This window comes from Chiloscyllium plagiosum, unplaced genomic scaffold (assembly GCF_037043375.1).
Source record: "Chiloscyllium plagiosum isolate Xiang-an unplaced genomic scaffold, Cpla_swu_hap1 HiC_scaffold_42, whole genome shotgun sequence".
In the NCBI taxonomy this organism is placed as follows: Eukaryota; Metazoa; Chordata; class Chondrichthyes; order Orectolobiformes; family Hemiscylliidae; genus Chiloscyllium; species Chiloscyllium plagiosum.
In genome coordinates, this window is record NW_028270180.1 from 33,031,757 (window position 1) to 33,058,724 (window position 26,968).

The 26,968-nt window shown below is 43.6% G+C and overlaps 1 protein-coding gene across 1 annotated transcript in view; it reads right to left on the minus strand.

The window, feature by feature from the left end:
• LOC122542645 (uncharacterized) overlaps positions 1-26,718 on the minus strand; it is a 93,319-nt gene extending 66,601 nt beyond the window's left edge. Inside the window, exons 1-3 of the mRNA XM_087982215.1 lie at positions 26,491-26,718; positions 15,973-16,102; positions 5,045-5,227 (exon numbers count right to left, since the gene is read on the minus strand). Coding sequence (XP_087838341.1) covers positions 5,045-5,227; positions 15,973-16,102; positions 26,491-26,637 — 460 coding nt within the window. The 5' untranslated portion in view covers positions 26,638-26,718. The remainder of the gene's footprint in view (positions 1-5,044; positions 5,228-15,972; positions 16,103-26,490) is intronic.
• Between the last annotated feature and the right edge of the window lie 250 nt (positions 26,719-26,968).

The following is a 26,968-nucleotide window of genomic DNA, read 5'->3' on the forward strand; positions in this document are numbered from 1 at the left end:
TAGACTGTCTCAGGGTTTGTACTTGAGACTGTCTCAGGTTTAGTCATTTAGTCTGTCTAAGGTTTTGTCATTTAGTCTGTCTCAGGTTTTGTAATTTGGACTGACTCAGGTTTTGTCATTTGTACAGTCTCAGGTTATGTAATTTATATTGTAACAGTGTTTGTATATTATACTGTCTCAGATCATATATATTTTGGACTATCTCAGGGTATGTAATTTAGACTGTCTCAGGTTTTGTCATATAGTCCGTCTCACGTTTTGTCATTTAGACTGTTTCAGGTTTTGTCATTCAGACTGTCACAAGTTATGTATTTTAGACTGTCTCAGGGTTTGTGATTTGACTGTCTCAGGTTTAGTCACTTAGACTGTCTCAGGTTTTTTATTTTAGTCTGTCTCAGGGTTTGTCATTTCCACTGTCTCAAGTTTTGTATTTTAGAGTGTGTCAGGTTTTGTCAATTGGACTGTCTCAGGTTTTGTATTTTAGACTGTCTCAGGTCTTATATTTTAGACTGTCTCAAGTTATGTATTTTAGACTGTCTCAGGCTTTGTACTTTAGACTGTCTCAGGTTTTGTATTTTAGACTGTCAGGTTTTGTCATTTGACTGTCTCAGGTTTAGTCATTTAGACTGTCTCAGGTTTTATATTTTAGTCTGTCTCAGGGTTTGTATTTTAGTCTGTCTCGTGTTTTGTCATTTAGGTTGTCACAGGTTTTGTATTTTAGTCTGTCTCAGGTTGTGTATTTTAGAGTGTGTCAGATTTTGTCATTTGGAGTATCTCAGGTTTTGTAATTTAAACTGTAACAGGGTTTGTATTTTAGACTGTCTCAGGTTATATAATTTGGACTGTCTTAGGTTTTGTAATTTAGACTGTAACAGGGTTTGTATTTTAGACTGTCTCAGGTTATATAATTTGGACTGTCTCAGGTTTTGTAATTTAGACTGTAACAGGGTTTGTATTTTAGACTGTCTCAGGTTATATAATTTGGACTGTCTTAGGTTTTGTAATTTAGACTGTCTCAAGTGTTGTATGTTCGACTGTCTCAAGTTATGTATTTTAGACTGTCTTAGGTTTTGTCATTTAGACTGTCTCAGGATTTTTACTTTAGACTATCTCAAGTTTTGTATGTTCGACTGTCTCAAGTTTTATATGTTCGACTGTCTCAAGTTATGTATTTTAGACTGTCTCAGGTTTTCTATTTTAGACTGTCTCAAGTTCTGTATTTTGGACTGTCTCAGGGTTAGTCATTTAGATCGTCTCAGGTTAAATATCCCATCTGTGCTGCGGTTATGAACCCGCAGGTAGGTTACATTATCCCAGCACAATTATCCTGTGGAAAATCAGGTATGATTTTCTCCCCAGCACTTCTACTGAAATAATGCCTCCAGAGATATAGAACGGGCTGAAGACTGAAACAAGCATGATATGCTCGAAAAACTCAGCAGGACTGGCAACACCTTCTGGGAGAGAAACAGAGTTAATGTTTTGAGTCCAGTATGACTTTTTCAGAACCTATTGTGGAATGTTCTTCAGATCAGGACCTGTTGTGAGTGTTTTTTAAAGAATCCTATAGCATGGAAACAGGCCAATCAGCTCGTTGAATCTGTACAGACCCTCTGAGAACATCCCACCCAGACCCATCCCTTGGCACTATCTCTGCGACCCTATATTTCCCGTGTCTAGTCCCCCATAGACTCCACAGCCCTGGACACGATTGACAATTTAGCATGGCCAATCCAACCGACCTGCACATCTTTGGACTGTGGGAGGAAAGCAGAGCACCCAGACATAAGGAGAACATGCAAACTCCACACAGACAGTTGTCTGACAGTGAAATTGAACCTGGATCCCTGGTACTGTGAGGCAACAGCATTAACCACTGGACCACTGTGCAAGCCCTGCTCTGAGGGGGAGTCATACCGACTTGAAACATTAACCTGGTTCTCTCTCAACAGTCATATTCCCTAGAAATGCAAACACAGTCAGAAGAGAAGTTAAATGCAATAAACTGATTTGAACATTGTTTTAAAAGTTTGGAGAGGAGAAAATATGTTTTGATACTTTATTTATTCCAGTGTTTTGATGTGTGACCTGAAACATGAATTTTTAAAAATGGATCTGTCCCACTCAGTACGCAGTATCTTGAATTCTCTATTATCCTAAGAACTAAAAGGAACACACACAATGCAGGAAACAGGAATAAAAGGGTGTAGGTTTGTTCGCTGAGCTGTAGGTTTGATATCCAGATGTTTCATTACCTGGCTAGGTAACATCATCAGTGGCGACGTCCAAGTGAAGCGAAGCTGTTGTCTTCTGCTTTCTAATTATATGTTTGTCCTGGATGGGGTTCCTGGGGTTTGTGGTAATGTCATTTTTCCTGTTCATTTTCTGAGGGGTTGATAGATGGTATCTAGGTCTATGTGTTTGTTTATGGCGTTGTGGTTGGAGTGCCAGGCCTCTAGGAATTCTCTGGCATGTCTTTGCTTAGCCTGTCCCAGGATAGATGTGTTGTCCCAGTCGAAATGGTGTTTTTTTTCGCTCCGTGTGTAGGGCTACGAGGGAGAGAGGGTCGTGTCTTTTTGTGGCTAGCTGGTGTTCATGTATCCTGGTGGCTAACTTTGTTCCTGTTTGTCCTACATAGTGTTTGTGGCATAGAATTTTGTAGACAACGTTGGTTTTGTCCATGGGTTGTACTGGATCTGTTAGTTTTTGTTTGAGAGTGTTGGTGGGTTTGTGTGCTACTAGGATTCCGAGGGGTCTTAGTAGTCTGGCTGTCATTTCTGAAACTTCTTTGATGTATGGTAAGGTGGTTAGGTTTTCTGGCTGTGTTTGGTCTGCTTGTTGTGGTTTGTTCTTGAGGAATATGCGGACTGTATTTTTTGAGAATCCGTTCTTCTTGAATACGTTGTATAGGTGGTTCTCCTCTGTTTTCCCAAGTTCGTCTGTGCTGCAGTGTGTGGTGGCTCGTTGGAATAGTGTTCTGATACAGCTTTGTTTATGTGTGTTGGGATGGTTGCTGGTGTAGTTAAGTATTTGGTCAGTGTTTGTCATGTTTTCTGTATACGCAGGTTTGTAGTTCTCCGTTGTCCGTTCTTTCGACTGTGACATCCAGGAATGCGAGTTTGTTGTTGGTTTCTTTCTCCTTGGTGAACTTTATGCCTGTGAGGGTGTTGTTGATGATGTTAAATGTCTCTCCTATCTTGTTTCGTTTTGTGTTGACAAAGGTGTAGCGGACCCAGATTTTTGGTTTGCTGGTTGGTAGGGCTGTTTGTTCTAGTCTTTGCATTATCACTTCTGCTATGAATCCTGATAGCGGAGATCCCATGGGTGTGACGTTGGTTTGTTTGTAGATTATGTTGTTGAAGGTGAAGTGGGTTGTGAGGCACAGGTCCACTAGCTTCAGGATGTCTTCATTGGTAATGTGATTGATGGTGGTTGGGGTGTGTGTGTGATGGTCTCTTCTAAAAGTGTGGTAGGTGTTTCCTTTGCCAGGTCGATGTTGATGGAGGTGAACAGTGCTGTTACGTCAAATGAGATCATTGTTTTGTCTTCCTCTATTTTGGTGTTTTTGATGATTTTTAGGAATTCCTGGGTGGAGTGGATGGAGTGCTGTGGCTCTTCTACTAGGTATTTCAGTCTTGCATGTAGTTCTTTGGCCAGTCTGTAAGTTGGTGTTCCGGGTAGTGAGACTATGGGTCTGAGGGGGGCTCCTGGTTTATGGATTTTTTGTATTCCATTGAATCGTGGGGTATTGATCCCGTCTGGTTTCATTTTTTGGAATTCCGTCTTGTTTAATTGTCCGGAATTGTGTAATTTTCTTTGGAGATATGTAATTTTGTTTCCTAGTTGTGGGGTCGGGTCTAGCACCACCTGTTGGTAGGTGTTGGTGTCTGCGAGTAGTGCATTGGCTTTCTCTATAGTCCCTTCTGTTCAGGATGACTGTGAGCCGACCTTTGTCTGCAAGTAATATAACAATGTTTTTGTCTTTTTTGAGGTTTTCACACTGCAGCACAGACGAACTTCGGAAAACAGAGGAGAACCACCTATACAACGTATTCAAGAAGAACAGATACTCAAAAAATACAGTCCGCAGATTCCTCAAGAACAAACCACGACAAGCAGACCAAACACAGCCAGAAACCCTAACCACCTTACCGTACATCAAAGAAGTTTCAGAAATGACAGCCAGACTACTAAGACCCCTCGGAATCCTAGTAGCACACAAACCCACCAACACTCTCAAACAAAAACAAAAGACCCAGTACAACCCATTGACAAAACCAACGTTGTCTACAAAATTCCATGCAAGGACTGCCACAAACACTACGTAGGACAAACAGGAAGAAAGTTAGCCATCAGGATACACGAATACCAACTAGCCACAAAAAGACATGACCCCCTCTCCCCTCGTAGCCCTACACACGGAGGAAAAAAACCACCATTTCGACTGGGACAACACATCTATCCTGGGACAGGCTAAGCAAAGACACACCAGAGAATTCCTAGAGGCCTGGCACTCCAACCACAACGCCATAAACAAACAAACACATAGATCTAGATACCATCAGAAAACGAACAGGAAATGACATCACCACAAACCCCAGGAACCCCATCCAGGACAAACATATAAATAGAAACAAACCACTGCAAATGCCAGAGGAAGCACCACAGAAGCTTCACAGGAGGCTCCCCAGCACTGAGGATGACACCGAGACAGGGGACGAAACATCTGCAACACAAATTCCCAGCTCGGCGAACAGAACCACAACAACGAGCCCCCGAGCTACAAATCTTCTCACAAACTTTGAAAATAAATAGAAAGCAGGAGGCAACAGCTTCGCTTCACTTGGAGGTTGCCACTGATGATGTTATCTATCCAGATAATGAAACGTCTGGATATCAAACCTACAGCTCAGTGAGCAAACCTACACCCTAAACCTCAGCGTGAGCTGCAAACCTTCACAAACCTTGCAAACAGGAATAAAAATTAAAGGATCAAAAAAGGATATATAACAACAATAAATGTTGCAATAAATTATGTACTTGCCATTGTTAATGATGTTATGACCCAACAAGAATTTCTGTTCGTATATCTGCTTCACGCTGAGCTGTCGCAATTCGTGATCCTTTGACTTGGGATTGTTCATTTCTTTATAGGTCAGATTGTCCGTTGATGAGATTGTGACAGGCAAGTTGAAATGTCGCAACACTTCCTTCATTGTAAAAGGACCTAATGTGAGAATGACATATGAAAGAATGGAATGAGACAAGGTTATTTGTCCTGTCAACTTTGGTACTCAATGATTTATGTTTTTGTTCTCTGTTAACTTTCAGATTCTATTTAATTTTCTGAAGGAGGCACCATCTTGAATACAGAGCTTTTGTAAATGTGGTTACACAGTGCCTAGCAGAAGTGTAATACTAATCTATGCATATCATCTTCTGCTACTTCTTCAATTACTTTCCATCCAAATGTTAGAAGTGGGGATATTGACTGACGATTGCCCAAAATGGATGAGTGCTCCAACATTGATACCATCCAGGACAAAGCAGCCCACTTGATTGGCATTCCATCCACCACCTTTAATATTCACTCCCTCCATCACTGACAGTTAGCAATAGCACTATGTACCATCTACAAGATGAATTGCAGAAAATCACCAAGGGTCCTTCAGGAGCACCTCCAAACCCCATGATCTCTACACCCTCCTTGAAGGACAAGGGAGGGGGGGGGGGGGGGGCATGAGCAGACACATGGAACACACCACCTGAAAGTTCCCCTCCAAGCCTCTAATTATCCTGACTTGGAAATATATTACTGTTCCTTTTGTGTCACTGGGTCAAAATCCTGGAATTGCCTCCCTGCCGACCATTTGAGAAATTTTGCCACAACTTGCCAAGAGAAAGCTTTTTATTCCGCTCAACATGAAGGATGGTTCCAGGCAAGTGAAGGAGAAAGTGAGGACTGCAGATGCTGGAGATCAGAGTTGAGAGTGTGGTGCTGGAAAATCACAGCAGGTCAGGCACATCTGAGGAGCAGGAGAATCGATGTTTTGAGTGTAAACCCTCCACCAGGAAAGTGGGGGTGGCTCAAAGGGGCTGAGAGATAAATGGGAGGGTGTGGGGCTAGGGGAAGGTAGTTGGAAATGTGATGGGTAGATGAAGGTAGGAGTAAATGTGATAGGTCGGAGAGGAAGGTAGAGCAGATAGGTGGGAAGTAAGATGAACTGGTAGACCCTACGCCATACCACCCCTCACCTTTGTCCAAGACCCCAAAGGATCCTTCCATATATGGCAGAGATTTTCCTGCACTTTCACACATGTCATCTACTGTGTCCATTGCTCTTGATATGGTCTCCTCTACATTGGGGAGACAGGACACCAACTTGCGGAACATTTCAGCGAATATCTCTGGGACACTAAACAACCCCACAACCCTGCGGTCGAACACTTCAACTCCCCTACCACTCTGCCAAGGACATGCAAGTCCGAGGCCTCCTCCACCACCAAACCCTAACCACCTGACGCCTGGAGGAAGAATGTCTCATCTTCTGCCTTGAGAACTGCCAACCACACGGGATCAATGTGGATTTCACCAGTTTTCCCATTTCCCCTCTCGAAATGTCGACTCGCCTGCTCCTCAGATGCTGCGTGACCGGCTGTGCTTTTTCCAGCACCACATTCTTTGACTCCAGGGAAGTGAAGCTAGATGAAAGCAGCTGTTTAATGACTACATTCTGGATGGTGTTTGTCATTTACACTGCTTCTGGAAGAGTATCATTGGGATAGACAGCGACCTTTCTTGGAATAGCTCTAACCCTATCATTAACACAGCCAAACTTGAAGAGAAGATTAGACTTTCTCATGTTGGAGATGATCATTGTCTGACACTTATGTGGTATGAATGCTGCTGGTGTTATAAAACGGAGGTTGATCCCCTCTAAGAACTAAAACTGAAACACCCAAAGAGGAGAGCCTCATCCTATTATCTGTAAAAGCAGTGTGAAGAGTGGTGTAACCAGCTTTTCAACAACTTCTAGTGGTGAAATAAAATAAATCCCCAACATCACTTTAAAATCAACAAGTAACAATTTGTTTATCTAATTCTAACAGTGAATAACTTAACTAAACTATTAACAAACCAAATAAATCCCTTCTAACTACCAACTATTCCTGAATAAAACAAGATTCTAATGGTATGCTGTTCCAATAAATACAAGTCCCATTCATATAATAAAATAGAATTTAGTCTCTTGAAATTACAACCAGACTACATGTCTTCCGGAATGTTCTGCCCTTCGGGCGGCACGGTGGCACAGTGGTTAGCACTGCTGCCTCACAGCGCCAGAGACCCGGGTTCAATTCCCGCCTCAGGCGACTGACTGTGTGGAGTTTGCACATTCTCCCCGTGTCTGCGTGGGTTTCCTCCGGGTGCTCCGGTTTCCTCCCACAGTCCAAAGGTGCTGCAGGTCAGGTGAATTGGCCGTGCTAAATTGCCCGTAGTGTTAGGTGAAGGGGTAAATGTAGGGGAATGGGTGGGTTGCGCTTCGGCGGGTCGGTGTGGACTTGTTGGGCCAAAGGGCCTGTTTCCACACTGTAATGTAATCTAATCTAATTTCTCTGTCGATTCTTCTGTCAGGAATGCCTTCTCCGTCATTTCTTCCATGAGGAATGCCTTCTCCTTCATTCGTATTGTTCTTATTTAGATGGTGCTTTCTCTAAGACATGGATGAGGCTGTGAGAGCCAACAATTCTCTCTCGAGAACTGAGAGCCGTTAGCTCTGGGGGATGGCAGCTTGCCCCCTTCTGTTATACCCATGATGACGTCTCAACATTTCATACAATAGGATTGGTCCCATGTTGTCAAAACCATCAGATTTGAATTTAATAGGTTTTTGGTATCTAAGTGTCTGGTTTGAATTGCTTGGCTAAATTCAAAAACCTGTTGTCTTGATTAAAAAGTACTACTTGGCCTGCTAACTGTACAGCCTTTCGATACAAGTTTTCAGTTTGGGTGCTGTAGTGTACTTGCAAACTTTCTAGCTGCTGCTCTTAGACATCCATTTTAAATCTCTAATCACAGAAAAAGCACTATCGTTCTATGTAATTCTTTCCCCCCCCCCCCCCCAGCTTTTTACAATTTTACAAATGCCAAATTCTAATGTCCTGCCTCCCAAACTACAATAAAAGTGCCAAACTTCACAATACTGGCTATTTGGTGCACTCAGACCTAAATCATGTTAAAGTTATCTTTGAATGTCCAACAACCTTACATTGTAATTACAGGAAGGAAATCCGGTTACATTGCCCTCCCCACACTGGATTTATTACAATATCTTGAAGTTGTATTAAAATCCTGAATGTCCCCAGGAGAAAATGCACATACCCCTTCTCACGACAATGAAAAAGTGGACAGTCAGTCTGGTCTTCCACATCCTGCGAAATAAGATGTTTTTTTGGTTTGCAGGAAGAATATTAACTGAGACTGGAGTGGAGGGAAAAAGCTTTAAATTGGTATATGTTAGAAACGAAAATCGCTTCTCAATAATTTTTATATGTCAATTCAAAACCTGATGTTAATCTGGAAGAAAGTGATTATGCCCTTTGTTGGCTGCCGGTTACGATATCTTGCCAAATGCAGGTAACTAATAAAGACTCGAAAGGGCAGAAAGAATGGGACCCTTTAGATCACTTACCGCCGCCCTACGTGACCCCGTCTGCCCCACAAAATGTTCCTTCGGGTGACGACGATTCAGGGGAAGAGGAAGAAAATGGGGAGGAATCACAAACTACCTCAGGGGTACAGACCAGATCTCAAGCTGAAAAGGGTCACAGACAAAACCCTGTCTCGATTGCAAGAATGAATCCACTCCGGGAAGTGCCCATGGGGGGCGAGGAAGGAAGGACGGGATATGTGAACGTTCCCTTGACGAGTACTGAAGTACGGAATTTCAGGAGGGAGATGAAGGGTCTACTAGAGGACCCCATGGGACTTGCTGAACAATTGGATCAGTTCCTGGGTCCGAATACTTACACGTGGGAAGAGATGTGTTCCATCATGAAAACATTGTTCTCTAGCCAGGAGCGTCAGATGATACGACAAGCTGCGCTCTTGGTCTGGGAGAGAGAGGGGAGCAGAAGTTTCCCCTCACCGACCCCGAGTGGGATAAGAACACGGAGGAAGGACGGCGCAACATGAGAGACATGCGGGAATATTGGATAAAAGGAATAAGACTTGCAGCCCCGAAGGGGCACAATTTTACCAAGGCCTTTGGTAATCATCAAAACCCGGAGGAAACCCCTATGGACTTCCTAGACAGGATTAGGAAGAATGTGCAGCAGTTTGCTGGGGTGGACCCTGAGACGGACGTGGGGCAACAACTCATACGGGTAGAGTTTGTATCAAAGGCCTGGCCGGACATACGAAAGAAGTTAGAGAAAATGGATGATTGGGATAGTAAATCTTTAAGTGAATTACTACGGGAGGCGCAAAAGGTGTTTGTGAGAAGGGACGATGAGAAGCAAAAGAAGGCGACAAAGATAATGATGCAAACGGTGCAACAAATGACAGCTGGAACAAAGGAAAAGGGAGAGCCGTGGCAGAAACAGGAAAGGGGAGAGTCGTGGCAAGAGCAGAGGAAAAGAGAACCATGGCCGGAACAAAGGAAGAGTGGAGGAACGCGAGACCGCGACAGGGAAACGAAGAGGACACTCAGATGTTACTATTGTAATGAAGAGGGACATTTTAAACGGGAGTGCTCCCGCTACAAGCAGGAGGTGAGGTCGTACGCCCTGATGGAGGAAGATTAGGGAGGTCGGGGGTTCCTACCCTTGGGGCAAAAGGACTATCGACAGGAACCCCTGGTAAACTTGAAAGTAGAGCCCCAAGGATCGGAGATCACATTTATGGTGGACTCGGGAGCCGAAAGATCAAGTATAATCCAAATACCCCCTGGCACCCGAGCAGGAGGAAAAGTTATGGGGGTATCTGGAATTGGAGGACAGAAATTACAAGTCCCAGTGGTGGAGGACGTGGAAATTGGGTATGAAAACAGAACTACTAAACGAGACCTCCTTCTACTGCCATCGGCGGGGTTTAATTTGTTAGGAAGAGACTTGCAGGTCAAACTAGGGATCGGAACGGTACCAAGTAACGGGGAAATGGTGGTAAGGTTGTTCGCCCTCACCGAAGAAGATGATCAACAAATAGACCCGGAAGAATGGTACCGAGAGGGGAACAGAGGGGGTCTAAACATCAAACCTCTCCAAATCACCATGTTACCAGGAAGAGGCCCGGTAAGAAGGAAACAATACCCGATTGCTATGGAAGGACGGGAGGGGTTACAACCTGTGATAGAAAGATTAATCACAGATGGACTACTGGAGGAATGCATGTCCCCTTTCAATACTCCAATACTCCCTGTGAGGAAGCCTGATGGGACATATAGGCCTGCGGGGGTTGAATGAAGTAGTCCAGGCTAGATACCCGGTGGTACCTAATCCCTACACGTTAATGAGTAAAATTTCCCCCGAACATGAATGGTTCAGCATAATTGATCTGAAGGATGCTTTCTGGAGTTGCCCCCTTGACGAAGAAAGTCGGAACCTTTTTGCCTTTGAATGGGAGAATCCCTTCTCAGGACGAAAGCGACAGTTAAGATGGACGGTCTTGCCGCAGGGATTCACGGAGTCACCCAATTTGTTTGGACAAATACTGGAGCAGATCTTAGGAGGATTTCAGTGTAACGCGGAGAATCAATTGCTCCAATATGTCGATGATCTCTTACTCTCAGGACCAAGAGAAGAGGAGGTACGAGCAGACACCGTTGCCCTGTTGAACTTCCTGGGGAAACAGGGTCTACGCGTCTCCAGGACAAAACTCCAGTTTGTGGAGCGAGAAGTAAGATATCTGGGCCATCAAGTCAGTAAGGGGCACCGCCGTATCACGCCAGAACGAATATCAGGAATTACGGGTATGCCAATACCCAGGACGAAGAAGGAAGTCAGACAATTCCTGGGACTAGTAGGGTATTGCCGGATATGGATTGAAAGTTACACCACTTTAGTAAAATTTTTGTACGACAAACTGGGACAAGAAGGACAAAAGGTGGACTGGTCAGATGAGGAGGAGCAGCGATTTAATATTATTAAAAATAAACTGATTCGAGCTCCGGTATTGGCTTTACCCACCCTGAAGGAACCGTTCCAGTTATATGTTAATAGCGCCGGCGGAATTGCCCAGGGTGTGCTTACTCAGCTGCGGGCAGGGAAACGTCAGCCGGTTGCATTTTTGTCAAAAATGTTAGACCCTGTGTCATGTGGATGGCCGACCTGTATACAGGCAGTGGCAGCTACGGCAATGTTAGTAGAAGAGGCCCGAAAACTTACCTTTGGAGGAAGGATCACAGTATACTCCCCACATTCGGTTAGTGCCATACTGGCTCAAAAGGCTCACCGCTGGTTAACAGACTCTTGCATCCTAAAGTATGAGACGATTTTGATGACCGGGAACGATCTCAATTTTGCAAAAGATCTCAGTTGCAATCCAGCCCAGTTTCTGTACGGACGTCCTGCAGACGGGGAACAGGAGCATGATTGTGTGGAATTTGTGGACTTGCAGACCAAGAGCCGAGAGGACCTGCAAGAAGCCCCGCTGGGTGAGGGACAGGAACTGTATATCGACGGGTCCTCCCGGTGCATCAGTGGAGTACGATACAGTGGCTATGCTGTTATAGATGGTGCAACGAAACGGACGATTGAGTCTGGACGACTGCCCGGGAAGTGGTCAGCCCAATCCTGTGAGTTGTACGCCCTCCAGAGGGCCCTGAAGTTGTTGGAAGGGAAAGTGGGGACCATATATACTGACTCAAAGTATGCATACGGAGTCGTTCATACTTTCGGGAAAATCTGGAAAGAGCGAGGATTGATAACTTCCCGGGGAAAGGAATTAGCTCACGAACAAATGATCAGCCTAACGTTGGAAGCCCTGGCGTTACCTACGGAACTTGCAGTAGTCCATGTACCCGGTCACCAGAAGGGGCCGACACCGGAAGCGGTGGGAAACCGGCTGGCAGACGAGGAAGCCAAGCGGGCAGCGGTCGAAAAATCCGTCCAATTGTTAACGTTAATACCGTTGAGGGAAGGGCTCGCTAAACAACCCGTCTTCACCCAGGGGGAGATTGATAAAATGGATCAATTGGGTGCCCGGCTAGATACTAACGGGAAGTGGACGGTTCCTGATGGGAGACAAGTACTGAACAAACAGATCACCCGGAGTATTCTGCACCGATTACACCATCAGACCCACTGGGGGGTGCAAGCCATGTGTGACACAATCCTGAGAGACTATGTATGCAGGGGGATATACACATTAGCCCAACAAGAGGTAGTCGGATGCCCCACTTGCCGGCGTATTAATCAGAAAGCCATGCGTTCTATGCCAGCTGGTGGTCAGCCCCTAGCGATTAGGCCATTTCAGAGGATCCAAGTCGACTTTACAGAATTACCCCCAGTACAGAGATGGAAATATCTGCTAGTAATAGTAGACCATTTCACTCACTGGGTAGAGGCTTTCCCAACTGCCAAAGACGATGCACCAACCGTGGCCCGACTGTTGTTAGAGAACATAATCCCGAGATATGGCATAATGGAATCTATCGACTCCGATTGCGGGACGCATTTTATTTCTAAGCTACACCATTTGATCTGTAATGCCTGGGTATCCAATGGAAATTCCACACACCCTGGCATCCTCAGAGTTCGGGTCGAGTTGAGAGAATGAATGGCACGCTCAAGACCCAATTGACTAAGCTGATGTTAGAAACTAAGTTACCCTGGCCAAAGTGCCTGCCCATTGCCCTAATGAGGATACGTACGGCACCTCGCCGAGATGTCGGGGTTTCCCCCTATGAAATGCTCTTCGGATTACCGTATTGGAGTAAGGTTGATGGATGTCCCACTCTACAAGGGGGGGATGTATTTATCTGAACCTATTTACTGGCCTTATCCCGTTCTTTTGCAGAACTCTGGAGGAAAGGTCTCCTGGCTCAGACTCCGCCGCTCGACTTCCTCCTGCATAAGGTGGAGCCCGGAGATTGGATACTTGTTAAGACCTGGAAGGCCGAAAAGCTCCAGCCGCGGTGGGAAGGACCGTTCCTGGTTCTGTTAACAACTGAAGCAGCTGTTCGGACGAAAGAAAAAGGGTGGGTCCACGCATCAAGGATAAAGGGGCCTGTTCCGCCTGAAGAAGAAAGCACCTGGACATGCGAGCAAGGGGACAAGCCGTTGTCGGTAAAACTGAAAAGACAGCAATAATGAACTCTACTTGGACTGTATTGGTGGGGATATTGATCAGTTTACTCCTGTATGTGGGGGAGGGTGAGGGGAGATGTGACAAATGTCGAACTACAGTAAGACTTGGGATTCGAATCTATTCGGGATCATTTGTGTCCCATTCCTATGTGGACGATAGGTGTTACGATGTGAGTGCACGCCATGAATGTTGGGAGGATGGGAGACCCTATTATCAGGTATATAATAAAGGATACGGTGGCAAAATCCATGGATGCCCTATAAATGACCGCTGGGTGTGTATTAGCAAAACTGGGAGGTGGGACCTATCCTCCGTGTTGCTCAGGGAGCAGGTTGACAGAGTCAAGGAGACCAAGATACAGATCCCTGATCGGGGGTTGGGGAAAGAGCAAGACCGTCAGGGAACGGTCGTGCTCCCTAAAGTGCCATCTGTATACGAAGAGGTAGAAGAACAGATTGAACTCCCTGATGTTACACAAAATCTGTTTATTGATCTCACCTCTAGAATAGCCACTGTTTTAAATGTTAGCAATTGCTGGGTCTGTGGGGGGCCGCATATGTCGGAACAATGGCCGTGGACTGGTCACAGCTTAGACATAGGGGAATTGCTGCAAACCACTTGGACTCATGACAACGACAGAAAAAGCCAGGGGTGGAGACTGACAAACAGCCCTGAGGGCCAGTTCTGTATTGAAGGCAAGGGGACCGTGAAGGTAGGGATTAGCCCCTGTCAGAATATATTGGATGCAACCACGCGAGTATGGTGGCCTGAGAATATTGCTTGGTACATTGCACACCGAGATCATCAAAATTGCATTCGGTTACGTTCTGATTCCTCCTCTTACGAGCTAAGTGCTGACCCTTCCGATGGCATGAAAAGAGTGTGGAGCGGTGGTTGTCAGGGGAATCAATGCTGGAATAATCCTGTCCAGACTCTGCCACGGGGTCAACAATCCGAATACTGGAATTGCAGTGGTCCTGGTCCTTATGAGGGCGTCCCTGGGGTAAAGGAGTTGTGGGATGACGTTGTGAGGCAGGGAGGGCCTGCTCCAGATGGCCTATTTTGGATATGCGGTAATCAGGCATATTCCAAACTGCCCATGGGATGGGCTGGAGTATGTTTCCTGGGTCTAATAAGACCTGAATTCTTCCTATTACCCCGGGAGGAAGGCGAAGATTTGGGAGTTAAACTCTTTGACTCCCTGCGTAGGTCGCCAAGGGATATCCAAGTCGGTGATTGGGGGGATGAGTGGCCACCGGCCCGGATTATTGAATACTACGGGCCGGCTACTTGGGCACAGGACGGATCATGGGGATATCATACTCCTATCTATATGCTAAATCGAATTATCAGGCTCCAAGCAGTCGTAGAGGTCATTACTAACCGGACTGCCCTGGCCCTAGAGCTGTTGGCTCAGCAGCAGGATCAGATGAGGGCTGCTATATATCAAAACCGACTTGCCTTGGATTATCTGTTGGCCTCGGAGGGGGGTGTGCGCGGGAAATTTAACCTGACAAACTGCTGTCTAGAAATTGACGATAATGGTCAAGCGGTTTTGAAAATTTCCGATGAAATTCGGAGATTGGCCCATGTGCCAGTACAATCTTGGCGTCCTCTTAGTGGCATCGGATGGTGGGATGGTCTCCTAGGTGGTAGCTGGTGGCGCACGGCGTTGCTGGTGGTTGGGGGAGGCATGATTCTTCTTCTCGTATTACCCTGCCTAACTCCCTGTATTCAGTTTTTAATTCAGAAAAATATTTCCCGACTCCAGGCAGTGGTGGTTCCACAACATGGGATGCGGGAACTTAAAGTGATGTTGCTGCGAAAAACCAAGGATTTCTCGGGCCCTTGAGGGGGGGAGGCTTATCTTGGTCAGGCACATTTTAAAGAAAGAAAAGGGTGGAATTGTGAGAGGTAATTTCGGTTTAAACTTTAAGATGTGCCTGGACCACGGACTGGTCTATAATAAAAGACAAAACTTTTGTTTCTTTTCTAGAACATTTTATATACTCAAAAGTAGAATAGTTTAAATTGTGCAGAATACTGACAATTTGTGAGCAGAGTAAAAACAAGCAGGCTAGTTTAAATTATGCAGAATGCTGACAATTTGTGAGCAGAGTAAAACAAACAAGCCCTTGATTGATAAACCATTGACACAGGAGGGAAGGTTGAGTCCTTGACTGATAAGACTCCAGGATGGGGGAACGACTTGAGACATCTGTTTCAAATTAAAGCCTTTGACTGATAAGACTACAGGGTGAGAAAAACAACAAACTTTGGAGACTCTGGAGCCTTTTGTTGCAGACTTTGTGATAAAAATAATGATGTTTTTAAGAATGTGAACCTCATGGCTTGTTGGAGCCAAGGAGAGGAGGACTTGTGCTGTATATAATGGGAGACTTTGTAAGCCTCAGCGCGCCTTTTCTTTAAGGGTGCCCGACTCTGCAGACTTGACTTGTTAATAAAACTTTGTTTTCCTGAATTTGTCTAGAGCGATTATTGAGAAGCGATTTTCGTTTCTAACAGTATATTTGCCATGCAAATGAGGCTCAAATCAATATTTGATCAATGGATGAGAGTAGGTTTCACTAATTGAGCTTTTGTACAATCTGATTCAATGTTCCCATGAGTAATGACTGCAGTGTTTAAGAAATAAAAATTACCAGTTTTATGTTTCTGATGTACCACATCAAACATCACCGACTCTAGGTTTACAGGAATCGACAGGACTGTTTGATTGTGGGATTCTGCAATGGCTCTCTTTTGCAAGTATAAGGAATGAATCCTAAGAATCTGCAAAAACAAAGAGATATAAAGTGATTTGTTGCTAAACTGTACAGATACTAACACATATTTTCTCTTGTCAGGCAACACTTATTCTGTTCACTTGGAATTTTCTTTGACTTTTTAAAAAGAATTTTCTTTTAAAATTCTTTTAAAATTCATTCTTTTAAAATTCATTTAATTTCTCATGGTGTAAAAACACTGTATGTTCAGACTCCATGTCCTGTGCCATACATTAGGACAGAAGGGCAGGGCAGCATTCAGTGCAAGAGAATGTTACACCTTCATAAAACTACAGTTCCACTCAGCTAGGAACCTAACTACTGCCTTGGAAAATTAATCATTCACTCTTTGAATCTGTTTCAGTAAAGTGGCTCAGGAGGGCAGGCTCAATACTCTGAGTCAAAACACACCCAGATACTGAAAATGTGAAAATAGACACGGAGAAGGTTGGAAACAGTCAGCGGAGCAGATAGCTCCTGTGTCAAACAACTATCACCATTAGGCTCAAAAGGGTGGAAACTTCTAGATAAACAGTATGGCAAATTGCCCAGTGAAATTAAGAAGAATAAAAACAATGTTGGACAATTATTCATTGTCAATGGGGCAGAACATCTTGTGCAACGTGTCTGATCTCAACATAACCTCAACTGGACATGCACCACCAGAGATTCTAATGCTGTCTGCTTCAAAGTTCCAAAGTTAATCAAATGAAAGTTTGTTTTTAAGCAGGTATTTCAATAGCACAGTATTTACTTCACAGTTGTTGCTAGGTGCAGAGAAAGGTTATTGAGATGTCTAAAGCCTTGGTTCACAGCTTACCAATATCACTGTCTTGAGTCTCCATCACTCTTAAGGGCACTCCCTAATCCTTCCTGCCTTTCCCCCACCTAATTCACTTTCTCATCTCTATTTAATGTAACTTTTGACTTTGTAAACTTTATTTTTCTACTTTAATGCCAAGAAGACTGTGGTGCTGAACCTTATAATGGATGTCTTTATTTTTCTATTTGTGTAACTATCATTTTGTAGCCAGGTATTTTGTACCAAGGTCATTGTACACTTTGCACAGTACTCTTGTACTTGTGATAAGTGACAATAATTTTACATCTAATCTAAATCTTTCTACTCCTCGTCTGATGCCCTCTGCTATGTTAACAGATTTATTTCTCTAACTTCCTCTTTCCTCCTTCGAAACATATTTATGTCTTCAATGGCCGCTACCTGGTTCAATCTCTTTGGTTGATTAATTTATTTATTGTCACATGTACCTGAGTACAGTGAAAAGCTTTGTTTACGAACAGTACAAGCAGGTCATATTAAACAAGGATGAAGAGATTGAAAAGACTTAGACAGAGGCACACAGGTTACATTGCACGGAACATGCATGAGGTGAGATCAATGTTAGCAGGATCAGCATTATTTGAAGCTAGAGAGTCCACTCATCAATCTAATAACAGCGGGGAAGAAGCTGTTCCTGAACCTACTGGTGTGTGTTCAGTATGTGTCCTGGATCTTCTGCCTGAGGAAGAGGTTTTAGGAGAGCATTACCAGGGTGTGATGGGTCTTTTCTGCAGCAGCAAGCCATGTACATGGAGTCCATGGATGGAAGGTTGTCTTCCATGATGGTGTGGGCTCTGTACATCATGTTCTATAGCTTCATTAGGTCCTGGACAGAGCAGTTGTCATGCCATTATGTACCTGAATAGTATGTTTTCAATGGTTCTTCTGTAGAAGTTGGTGAGGGTCCTTATGGACATGCCAAATTTCCTGACCTGCCTTCTTGACCATCACATCTACATTGGAAGTCATATTCTGCATGTGAGTTTCTTCAAGTCTACTCAACACCTTGGCCTGTTCCCTTGGAGGATATGTCATTTTTCATTCTGAATCTACTCAGCTCCAAATGTTTTATTATGTGTTTATGATTTTTCAGAGTCACTTCTTACTTTTGCATTGTTCTTGACATTTTTAAATCAATTTTGATTTAATTTCCCACTCCACCCTTTAAAAGGTCTATTCCTCTCTCTTCCATTGCAAACCCACTTGCATCCAATATACCTGCATTAGAATTCCATTCCCTCTCCATTCATTCTGGCCCATAAACGTCATCTACATATCACAAGCATCTGAACTATCCTTCTGTGGCATCTGATCCAGCTGCTGGTTGAGTATGGGTCCTGAAGTGACTCTGAACTTTCAACCTCATTCTCCCTTCAAAAATTGTAATCTGTCCTCAGTTTCCACCCACTAGTCTCCAAATTTAACAGATTGTTTGATCACAATTATTTCAGCATCAAATCCATTTTTCCAACCCTCTCCATTCCTCCCTCACTCTCCCTTACCTCCTGAGCACTGGTTAACCTCCTTAGAGACCCTTCAATCCATCAAGTCTGCACTGATCCATCTACATTAATCCCACTTACCAGCACTTGGCCCATAGATTAGATTCCCTACAGTGTGGACACAGGCCATTTGTCCCAACAAGTCCACACCGACCCTCTAAAGAGTAACCCATCCAGAGCCATTGCCCTCTGACTAATACACCTAACACTATGGGCAATTTAGCATGGCCAATTCACCTGGCCTGCTTGAATATTATGGCATGTCAAGATATCATAGAATCCCTACAGCCATTCACCCCATCAAGTTTGCACTGACTCTCCAATGAGAATCCTATCCAAACCCCTACCCTATCCTCGTAATCCCACTTTCACCATGGCCAATCCACCTAGTCTTCACATCCCTCAACATTACAGGGCAATTTAACATGGCCAACCCACCTAACGTGCACATCTTTGGACTGTGGGAAGAAACTGGAGCACCCGGAGGAAGCTCACACAGATACAGGGAGGACTTCCAAACTCCACACAGACAGTTGCCCAAGGCTGGGGTTGAACCCGGGTCCCTGGCACTGTGAGGCAGCAGTGCTGACCTCTGAGCCACTGCCCTCATCCCTATACAATGTGGCACTGTAACCCTTTTGCAGCTTCCTGTTTAAAGGAACATTTATCTGTTGCTCAACTCCAAGGCTGCTACCCCATGACCCTCACAATCCCTTTCTGTGACATGATAAGTCAAAACTAGTTCCTCCAGTCAGTACAGGGAGTTCATCATTGCAACAGGATTTAAACACAATGTGTTTGCTGATCACTTCCTTTCTGTTACTAAGCCAACACTTCACCCTCTCTCAGTCCAATGTTCTACTTAGCCTCCTGCACAATTCCAGCATAGTTCAATGTAAAACACAGTGTGTTAATGACTCTTGATATGAGGTGTGTGAGATTAGTACTTGTACTTGGTACTCTTGTTGGAACATTATTAATGGACTAATCTGTGCTGTTGGCATCAACTGTAACTCTGTTGAAATGCTTAACAAATAATAGATGCAGTAGCTATTACTAATTAACTCTTCCAATATAATAACACCCCATAAACACTCACTTAGCAAAGGTGAAGTCAATAAAATAGATTGTCTCACACGTAATTTTAGCAGCCCAGGAGGAAAAGCATTAAGAGAAAACTCAGAGAGAGTGTAGCAGGGAGCGATGTCATTTAGCAACAGACCCAACAACAACTGCTACTGAAAAACTAAGAAACTGAAAACCCTGGTTCATGGGAACTTGACCACACCCATTCAGGCTGCTTCTATTGTTCCAACTTAAAACGAACCCAAGGCCTCAGAAGTTGTTGACGAGTTTTTAATAGACATGTCTTAAAACCTTTCATTGAAAAAAAGGTCAAAACAGACCTCTTTAAGCCACATTGTGTAAACATTTTGTAATTATTCTAAACTTTACTTCTTCTTTGGACTTAACAGGCTTTCATTGATCAGTATAATTAATACAGCCACTTGCACTGAGATATATTCTTTGAGCACTTTTCCACATAATTGGTGCAGCTTGCAAAGTTTAAAATGCTGGATATCGGGAAACTCATTGATTGGACTAAGATTGTGTTGATAATGTTGTTAATATTCAGTCAATCATACTGTTAAGTTTGTACTTTTTTTTAAGATGGAGAGAACCAATTGTTGGCCATTTCGTGTGATGGAATACTCCCTACTTGCCTGCACGGGTGAAGCTCCAAAAACCCTCAAGAAGCTCGACACCACAAAGCAACCCACTTGACAGGCTCCTCTTTCACCACTTTCAACATTCACTCCCTTCACCATTAATGTTCAATAGCCGCAGTGTGTACCATACAGGAGATACACTGCAGAAATCTACCAAGGCTCTTTAGACAGCAGCTTCCAATTCATAACCTCTGCCATCTAGAAGGACAAGGGCAGCAGATACATGGGGGTACCATCACCTGCAAGTTCCCCTCCAAACACTCATCATCCTGACTTGGACATATGTCATTGGTCCTTTGCTGTTGTTGGGTCAAAATCCTAGAACTTCCTCCCTAACATCAAGCTGGGACAACTTCCAGCACATGGACTGCAATAGTTCAGGAAGGAAGCTCACCCCACTTTCTCAACGGCTGTTAAGGATGGACAATAAATATTGGCCCACCCAGGTTTGCCCAAATTCCCTGAGCGAATGAAGAAAAAGGTTATCTGTCGGTGTGCCATAGGAGTTATAGCTTGAATTAACATCAATAATTTCAAAGGAAAAGTCTGTTTCCATGACAATAAAATCTGATGACTAGCTTATACAAAGTCTGCAATAAGTTTGGCACAATGATAGTGTCCACATCTCTGAGTTAGGAGACCTGGGTTCAAGTTATACCCGCTTTAGAGATGACCAAAACCTACTCTGAACAGGCAAATTTTAAACAAGAAACATAAGGATTACTTGTGATGATAGGTATGGAATGAGAGGGATAAGAATAAGGAATTCAAAAAACCCTATCCTGATTTCAATCACTTCCCTGTCCTGCTAACCTTTACCCTTTGAGTATAGGAGTTGTGTTGTCATGTTGTGGTTGTACAGAATATTGGTGAGGCCACTTTTGAATTACTGTGCACAGTTCTGGAAGAATATTACTAAATTGGAGAAGGTTCAGAAATGACTTACCAGACAGATTCTGGGACTGGACGGTTTGAGTTATAAGGAGAGGCTGCATTGGCCAGGACTCTTTTAACTGGAACCTAGAGGCTGAGGGGTGACTGTTTAGACATTTACAATCATGAGGACTATAGATAAAGTGAATAGCCAAGGTCTTTTCTCCAGGTTAGAGGATATAGATTTAAAATGACAGAGGAAAGATTTAAAAAGGGTCTTGAGCAGCAACGTTTGCACATAGTGGGTGGTTTATATGTTGAATGAACTGTTCAAGGAAATGACAGATATGGGTAGAGTTACAACATTTAAAAGACATTTAAATAGGTGCATGAATAGGAAACGTTTACAGGAACATAGGTCAAGTACAGGCAAGTGGGATTAGTTTACGTTGGAAAACCTGGTCAGCATGGCCGAGTTGGACCAAAAGGTCTATTTTCATCCTCTACGACTCGACATGGAAAAGCAATAATAGCAGTGTCAAACATATATCCTTACTTACATTGACTCCAGTTTTGCTAGAGCTCTTTGAGATGACCTTTGGTCGAATGTAGTCTTGATGTTAAAGACATTTTCTCTCAACTATGGCAAGTCACACAACATCTCAGCTCTGGAAATTTTATAAAGTCAAATACACTCCTCTGCCCACTATCTGAAGGTAATCTTAGTTGATAGCATGATCCACAGAGTCTCATTAACTAAAGTGCATTTCCCAAGTATCTGGGAATGGGTTCATTTGTGGAATTTTTGGAAGATAATGTGCAGAGGGAGGAAATCAGATTGAAGGAAGACTGGTGCAGTCTCTTAATACCACCACTGGTAGAAAAGTTTCTTTGGCACCTGATTGGAGTGGGAGATAAAGTACAGTAGGTAGATAGAAAATGTGAATATTAGACCAGTGAATACGAGCCACAGATTCCCCTCCAAGTCACACATCATCTTGACTTGGAAATATATAGCTCCTTCAAGCGTCACAGGGCAAAATCCTGGAAATCCCTTCCTAATAGTATTGTGAGTCTATTCAACAGCACAAGGACTGCAGTGATTCAAGAATGCAGTTCACCTTCTATAGAGCAACTAGGGATGGGCAATAGAGGTTAGCAAAGCTGCATGACCGTGTCGCTGATCTGACATTCCACACACAGTGAATTGCGTGCTGACATGCTCCATGAATTGACTTCCAAATTGGATGTGCGTGCGGTGCACAGAGGTCTGAACCGTAGAGAAAGAATTAGAGGGAAATAGCTGGCAATGTTGCTGGGTATCTTGGTGTGTAGAGGTAGATCCCTATATCTAGGTCATAAGGTTCAACTCACACCTGAGCTGGAGATGTGCCACAACAGGTAATGGGAAATTTTGTTTTAAGTCAGCGATGCTTACATTCCCTGAACAAATAAATTATAAAAATTTTATTCCTTCAAATGGTGAATCTTTTGGGATTTTTTGTCAAAATTTCAATTCCTTTTTTCTTTCATTTCCCTTCTGTCTTTTTCATATATGTGAGGAGAAAAACCTTAGTGAATATAAAACTAGGTCCCTCAGAGTCAGAAATGGGACAAGTTATAATGGAGAGCAAATAGATGGCAGACCAATTAAGTTCATACTTCCTATCTTCACAAAGGTGAACACAAATAAAGTTGGGGAACACAGAGTCTAGTGAGAGAGAAGAACTGAAGGAAATCAATATTAGTGGGGAATTGTACCAGGGAAATTGGTGGAATTAAAGGCCAATAAATCCCCGGGGTTCAACAATCTACATCCCATGGTACTTAAAGAGGTGGGCCTAGAAATATTGGACACATTAGTGGTCATACTTCAAGATTCCATATACCCTGGAACAGTTCCTATGGATTGGAGGGTAACTAATATCCCACTATTGAAAAAAGGTGGCAAAGTGTAAACAATGAATTATAGACTACATTGACATCAGCAGGTGGAAAAATGCCAGAGTCCGTTATAAAAGATTTAATAGCAGAACACTTGAAAAACAGTTACATGATTGGACAGAGTCAGCATGGATTTATGAAAGGGAAATCATGTTTGACAAATGGGCAGCAACATGGTGGCTCAGTGGTTAGCAATGCTGCCTCACAGTACCAGGGACTGGGGTTCAGTTCCCATTTTGGGTGGCTGAATGTGGAGTTTGCACATTCTCCCTGTGTCTGTGTGGGTTTCCTCCGGGAGCTCCGGTTTCCTCCCACAGTCCAAAGATGTGCAGGTCAGATGAATTGGCCATGCTAAATTGCCCATAGTGCTAGTAAGGGGCAAATGTAGGGAAATGGGTCTGGGTGAGTTACTCTTTGGAGGGTCAGTGTGGACTTGTTGGACCAAATGGCTTGTTTCCACATGGAGGGAATCTAATCTACTGGAATTCTTTGAGGATGTAAATAGCAACTGACAGATAAGGAGGAGCCAGTGGATGTGATTCAGAGGACTTTCAATAACATCCCACGTTAAAATTAAAGTACAGAGACCTGGGTATAGTATATGACATAGATAGAGAACCAGTTAGCAGGATGGAAAAGTAGGGTAGGAATAACCAGGTCTTTTTCTGAGTGGCAGGCAGTGACTAGTAGGGTATCGCATGGATCAGTGATTAGAGCCAATGGAAGTTATTCTGGCAGTTATGTGGTTAACGTGGTGTTGCAATACATGTTTGGGATCATATTACAGGGCTCCAGTAACAGATAATAATAGTGCATTGTGATGGGTTAGTTAAATCACTGGGAGATGAGCTGATGCTGAAGATGATGGTGTTGTAATGTGATAGGTTAAATGTGATGGAGGGAACTAGTGGCAGACGATGATTAGTTTAGAAAGGCAAAGCAAGGCAGCATGGTTGGGTATGCTAAGGCCATCAGATAAGTGTGGGAAAAATAACTGTATAAATTGTAGGAGAACAAAGAGATTGGGGACAGTCGGGAAGACATTTTGCTGGCTCCCACAGCTTTGATTTTGCAAGATTAAAGTTTAATTTCGTGAAGGATTTTCTGTGTCTCGTGGTAATTTTTTAATAGAGCATTGAGTGATTCTTCCAGAACAAGCCCCAGGTATTCATATTAATGATTTAGATGAGGAAACAAGACAAAATGTCTCTAAGTTGCATATAATGCAACTTAGGGTGGGAGGATGCAGAGATGCTTCAGTGTGATTTGGACAAGTTGAGTGGGCAAATACAGCGGAACCTCTATTATCCGGAATTCGATGAGCCAAGTTTCAGAAGACTCGAACAAGAACGCCGGGTCCCGATGCGTGGCTAACTATGTTATCCGGCATTGATTATCCAGCATTCGATTAACCAATTGAAATACTCCTTTTGGATAATTGAGGTTCCTCTGTACATGGCAGACGATGTATATTCTGGCTAAATGTGAGGTTATCCGCTGTGATAGACAAATCAGGAAGGTAGATTATTATCAGAATGACGATAGATTGGAAGAGGAGAGATGCAACAAGACCTAGGTATCCTTGGACAACAGTCATTGGAAGTAAGCATGCAGATTCAGCAGGCAGTGAAGAAGACAAATGGTATGATGACCTTCATAACGAGAGGATTTGAGGACAAGAGCAGGCACATCTCACTGCAATTGTACACAACCACACCTAGAATATTGTGTGCAGTTTTGATCTCCTTATCTGGGGAAGGATGTTTTGTCTATGAAGGGAGTGCAGCAAAGGTTTACCAGTCTGATTTCTGGACTGGTGTATGAAGAGAGACTGGACCAGTTTGAACTTTATTCACTTGAGTTTAGAAGAACGAGTGGAGGTTTTATAGCAACCTACAAAATTCAAACAGGACTAGACAGGGCAAACATGGAAGGATGTTCCCAATAACAGGGCTATCCAGAACAAGGGGTCATGGGGGGGTACCATTTAGGACTGAGATGAAGAGAAATTTCTGAACCCAGAGAGTGGTGAATCTGTGGAACATTCTGCCACATTAAAGTGTCTGAGGCCAAAACATTGAATCTTTTGAAGGAGTTAGACACAGTTCTTTCCGCTAAATAGATCAAAGGGTATGGGGAGAAAATGAAAGAACAGGGGACTGAGTTGGTTGATCAGCTAAGATTATATTTAATGGCAGAGCAGGCTCAAAGGGCTGAATGGCCTAAACTGCTTCTACTTTCCAAATTTCTATTTTCTCTCTCAATCCAATTTCATTCCCTCTTTTTGTTTCCATATTTGTTCAGACTCCACCCGATTCTCCACTCTCCGTCTTTATTTCAAATTCTGTGAATCTCCCTAGTTTAGGCAGTTTGTCCTATTGACCCCACCTATGCTGTTCTCAACTCCCAGCCCTAGCAACTTTGGGAACAAGTCATTGTGCTGAGTAAACAGCCAAACCCGAACAACAATTTCAGATCATAACCTTTGCCAACATTTCCCTCTGTACTTCTCTCTCTCTCTCTCTCTCTCTCATTTTCTTACTTGTTTTCAGACGGCAGCTGTTTAGGATCCTGCCATTTACACCTTTTCTAGATACGACTGTTGTCTTTTTAACCATTCCCAAACCCTTTGCCTTTTGCACCAAGAAATTTTACATCATTTATTCTCTTCTGCCCCTACTCAGGCATGACCCTTCACTTTCATTCTTCCCATTGCCTCCATTTCATTTTCTCAAAACTAAAACAAAACTTTTTGAAGTTCTGATCACTGATCCAAAACCTTCTCTGCCCACACAGGCTGCCTCACCTGCTAATTCTTTGTAACACTTTCTGGTTTTATCTAAAGCCTTCATGACTAAATGGACAAGAAGGGACCTCATCCCCACCTTGATCGCTCCTGCACTTGCCCTGTCCAGTCCTGTTAGAATTTTATAGGTTTCAATACAACCACCACTCTTAAACTCAAGTGAATATTATTCCAAACAGTTCAATTTCTCTTCATCTATCAGTTCCCTCACCCCAGGAATAAATTTGATAAACATTTGCTGCACTCCCTCCATAGAGTGACCATCCTTCCTCGGATGAGGAGATCAAAACAGCACACAGTATTCCAGGTGTGGCCCTGCACATTTTCAGCAAGTCATGTTTGGGGATAGGTACAAAGTGCTGATCCAACCAGAAGGCAACCATATCCTGTGAAGAAAACATCCGGAACTCCCTCAATGAGGACAAACAATGCCTTTTGTACCAAATTAAACTTCAGGCTGTATTGAAGAGACACCAAATCATTGTCCTGTAGGAAGTCTATTCGTTTAATGGTTAACGTTCGGGAAAAAAAAAGTCTTGAATTCCTATCCAGGAAGAATCTTGTACATATTCTTATATAAAGTTTGACAACTTCCACCCCGGGAAAAATACATTTCCTAGTTCGGAATTCGCCAGATAATATGATAACATTGCCTGATCGAGCTGCAGTTTCGCACTCTCCCACTGAGGAATTACTCACTGTCTCGGCGCTGAGTGTCTCCAACTCTCGGCCACCCAGGAAGCCCTCGGTGACTTTCACAATTTTCGGTAAGGACGAGCAGAATTCTGTCAGAAATTCCTTTAGACTGTACTCTCTAGGAGCCCACTGGATCGGGTCCGACTGCATCTCGACAGCAACTTTAACCCGATGCCATCATCCAATTACATTGAACATTGCCCAGGTAACACAGGGAAGTCCCAAACAGGCGTCACACAAATGGGGACAGTGCCAGCTTCCATCTGTACACACCCCTGGGCTCTGCAAAAGCAATGGGACTAAATACACTGCTCTCCAAAGACAGCCAAAGTGAAAATTGCTTGCTGCTGCCCGTGGGCTTTTGGCTGAATGCGAATTGGCTGCCAGCAGAGAACACTTTTAAAACTGCAATTGGATGGAAAATGCTCTGGGGTTTCCTTCTTATTGCCAAATGCCTTTATTTTCCATTTCATAGAATCCC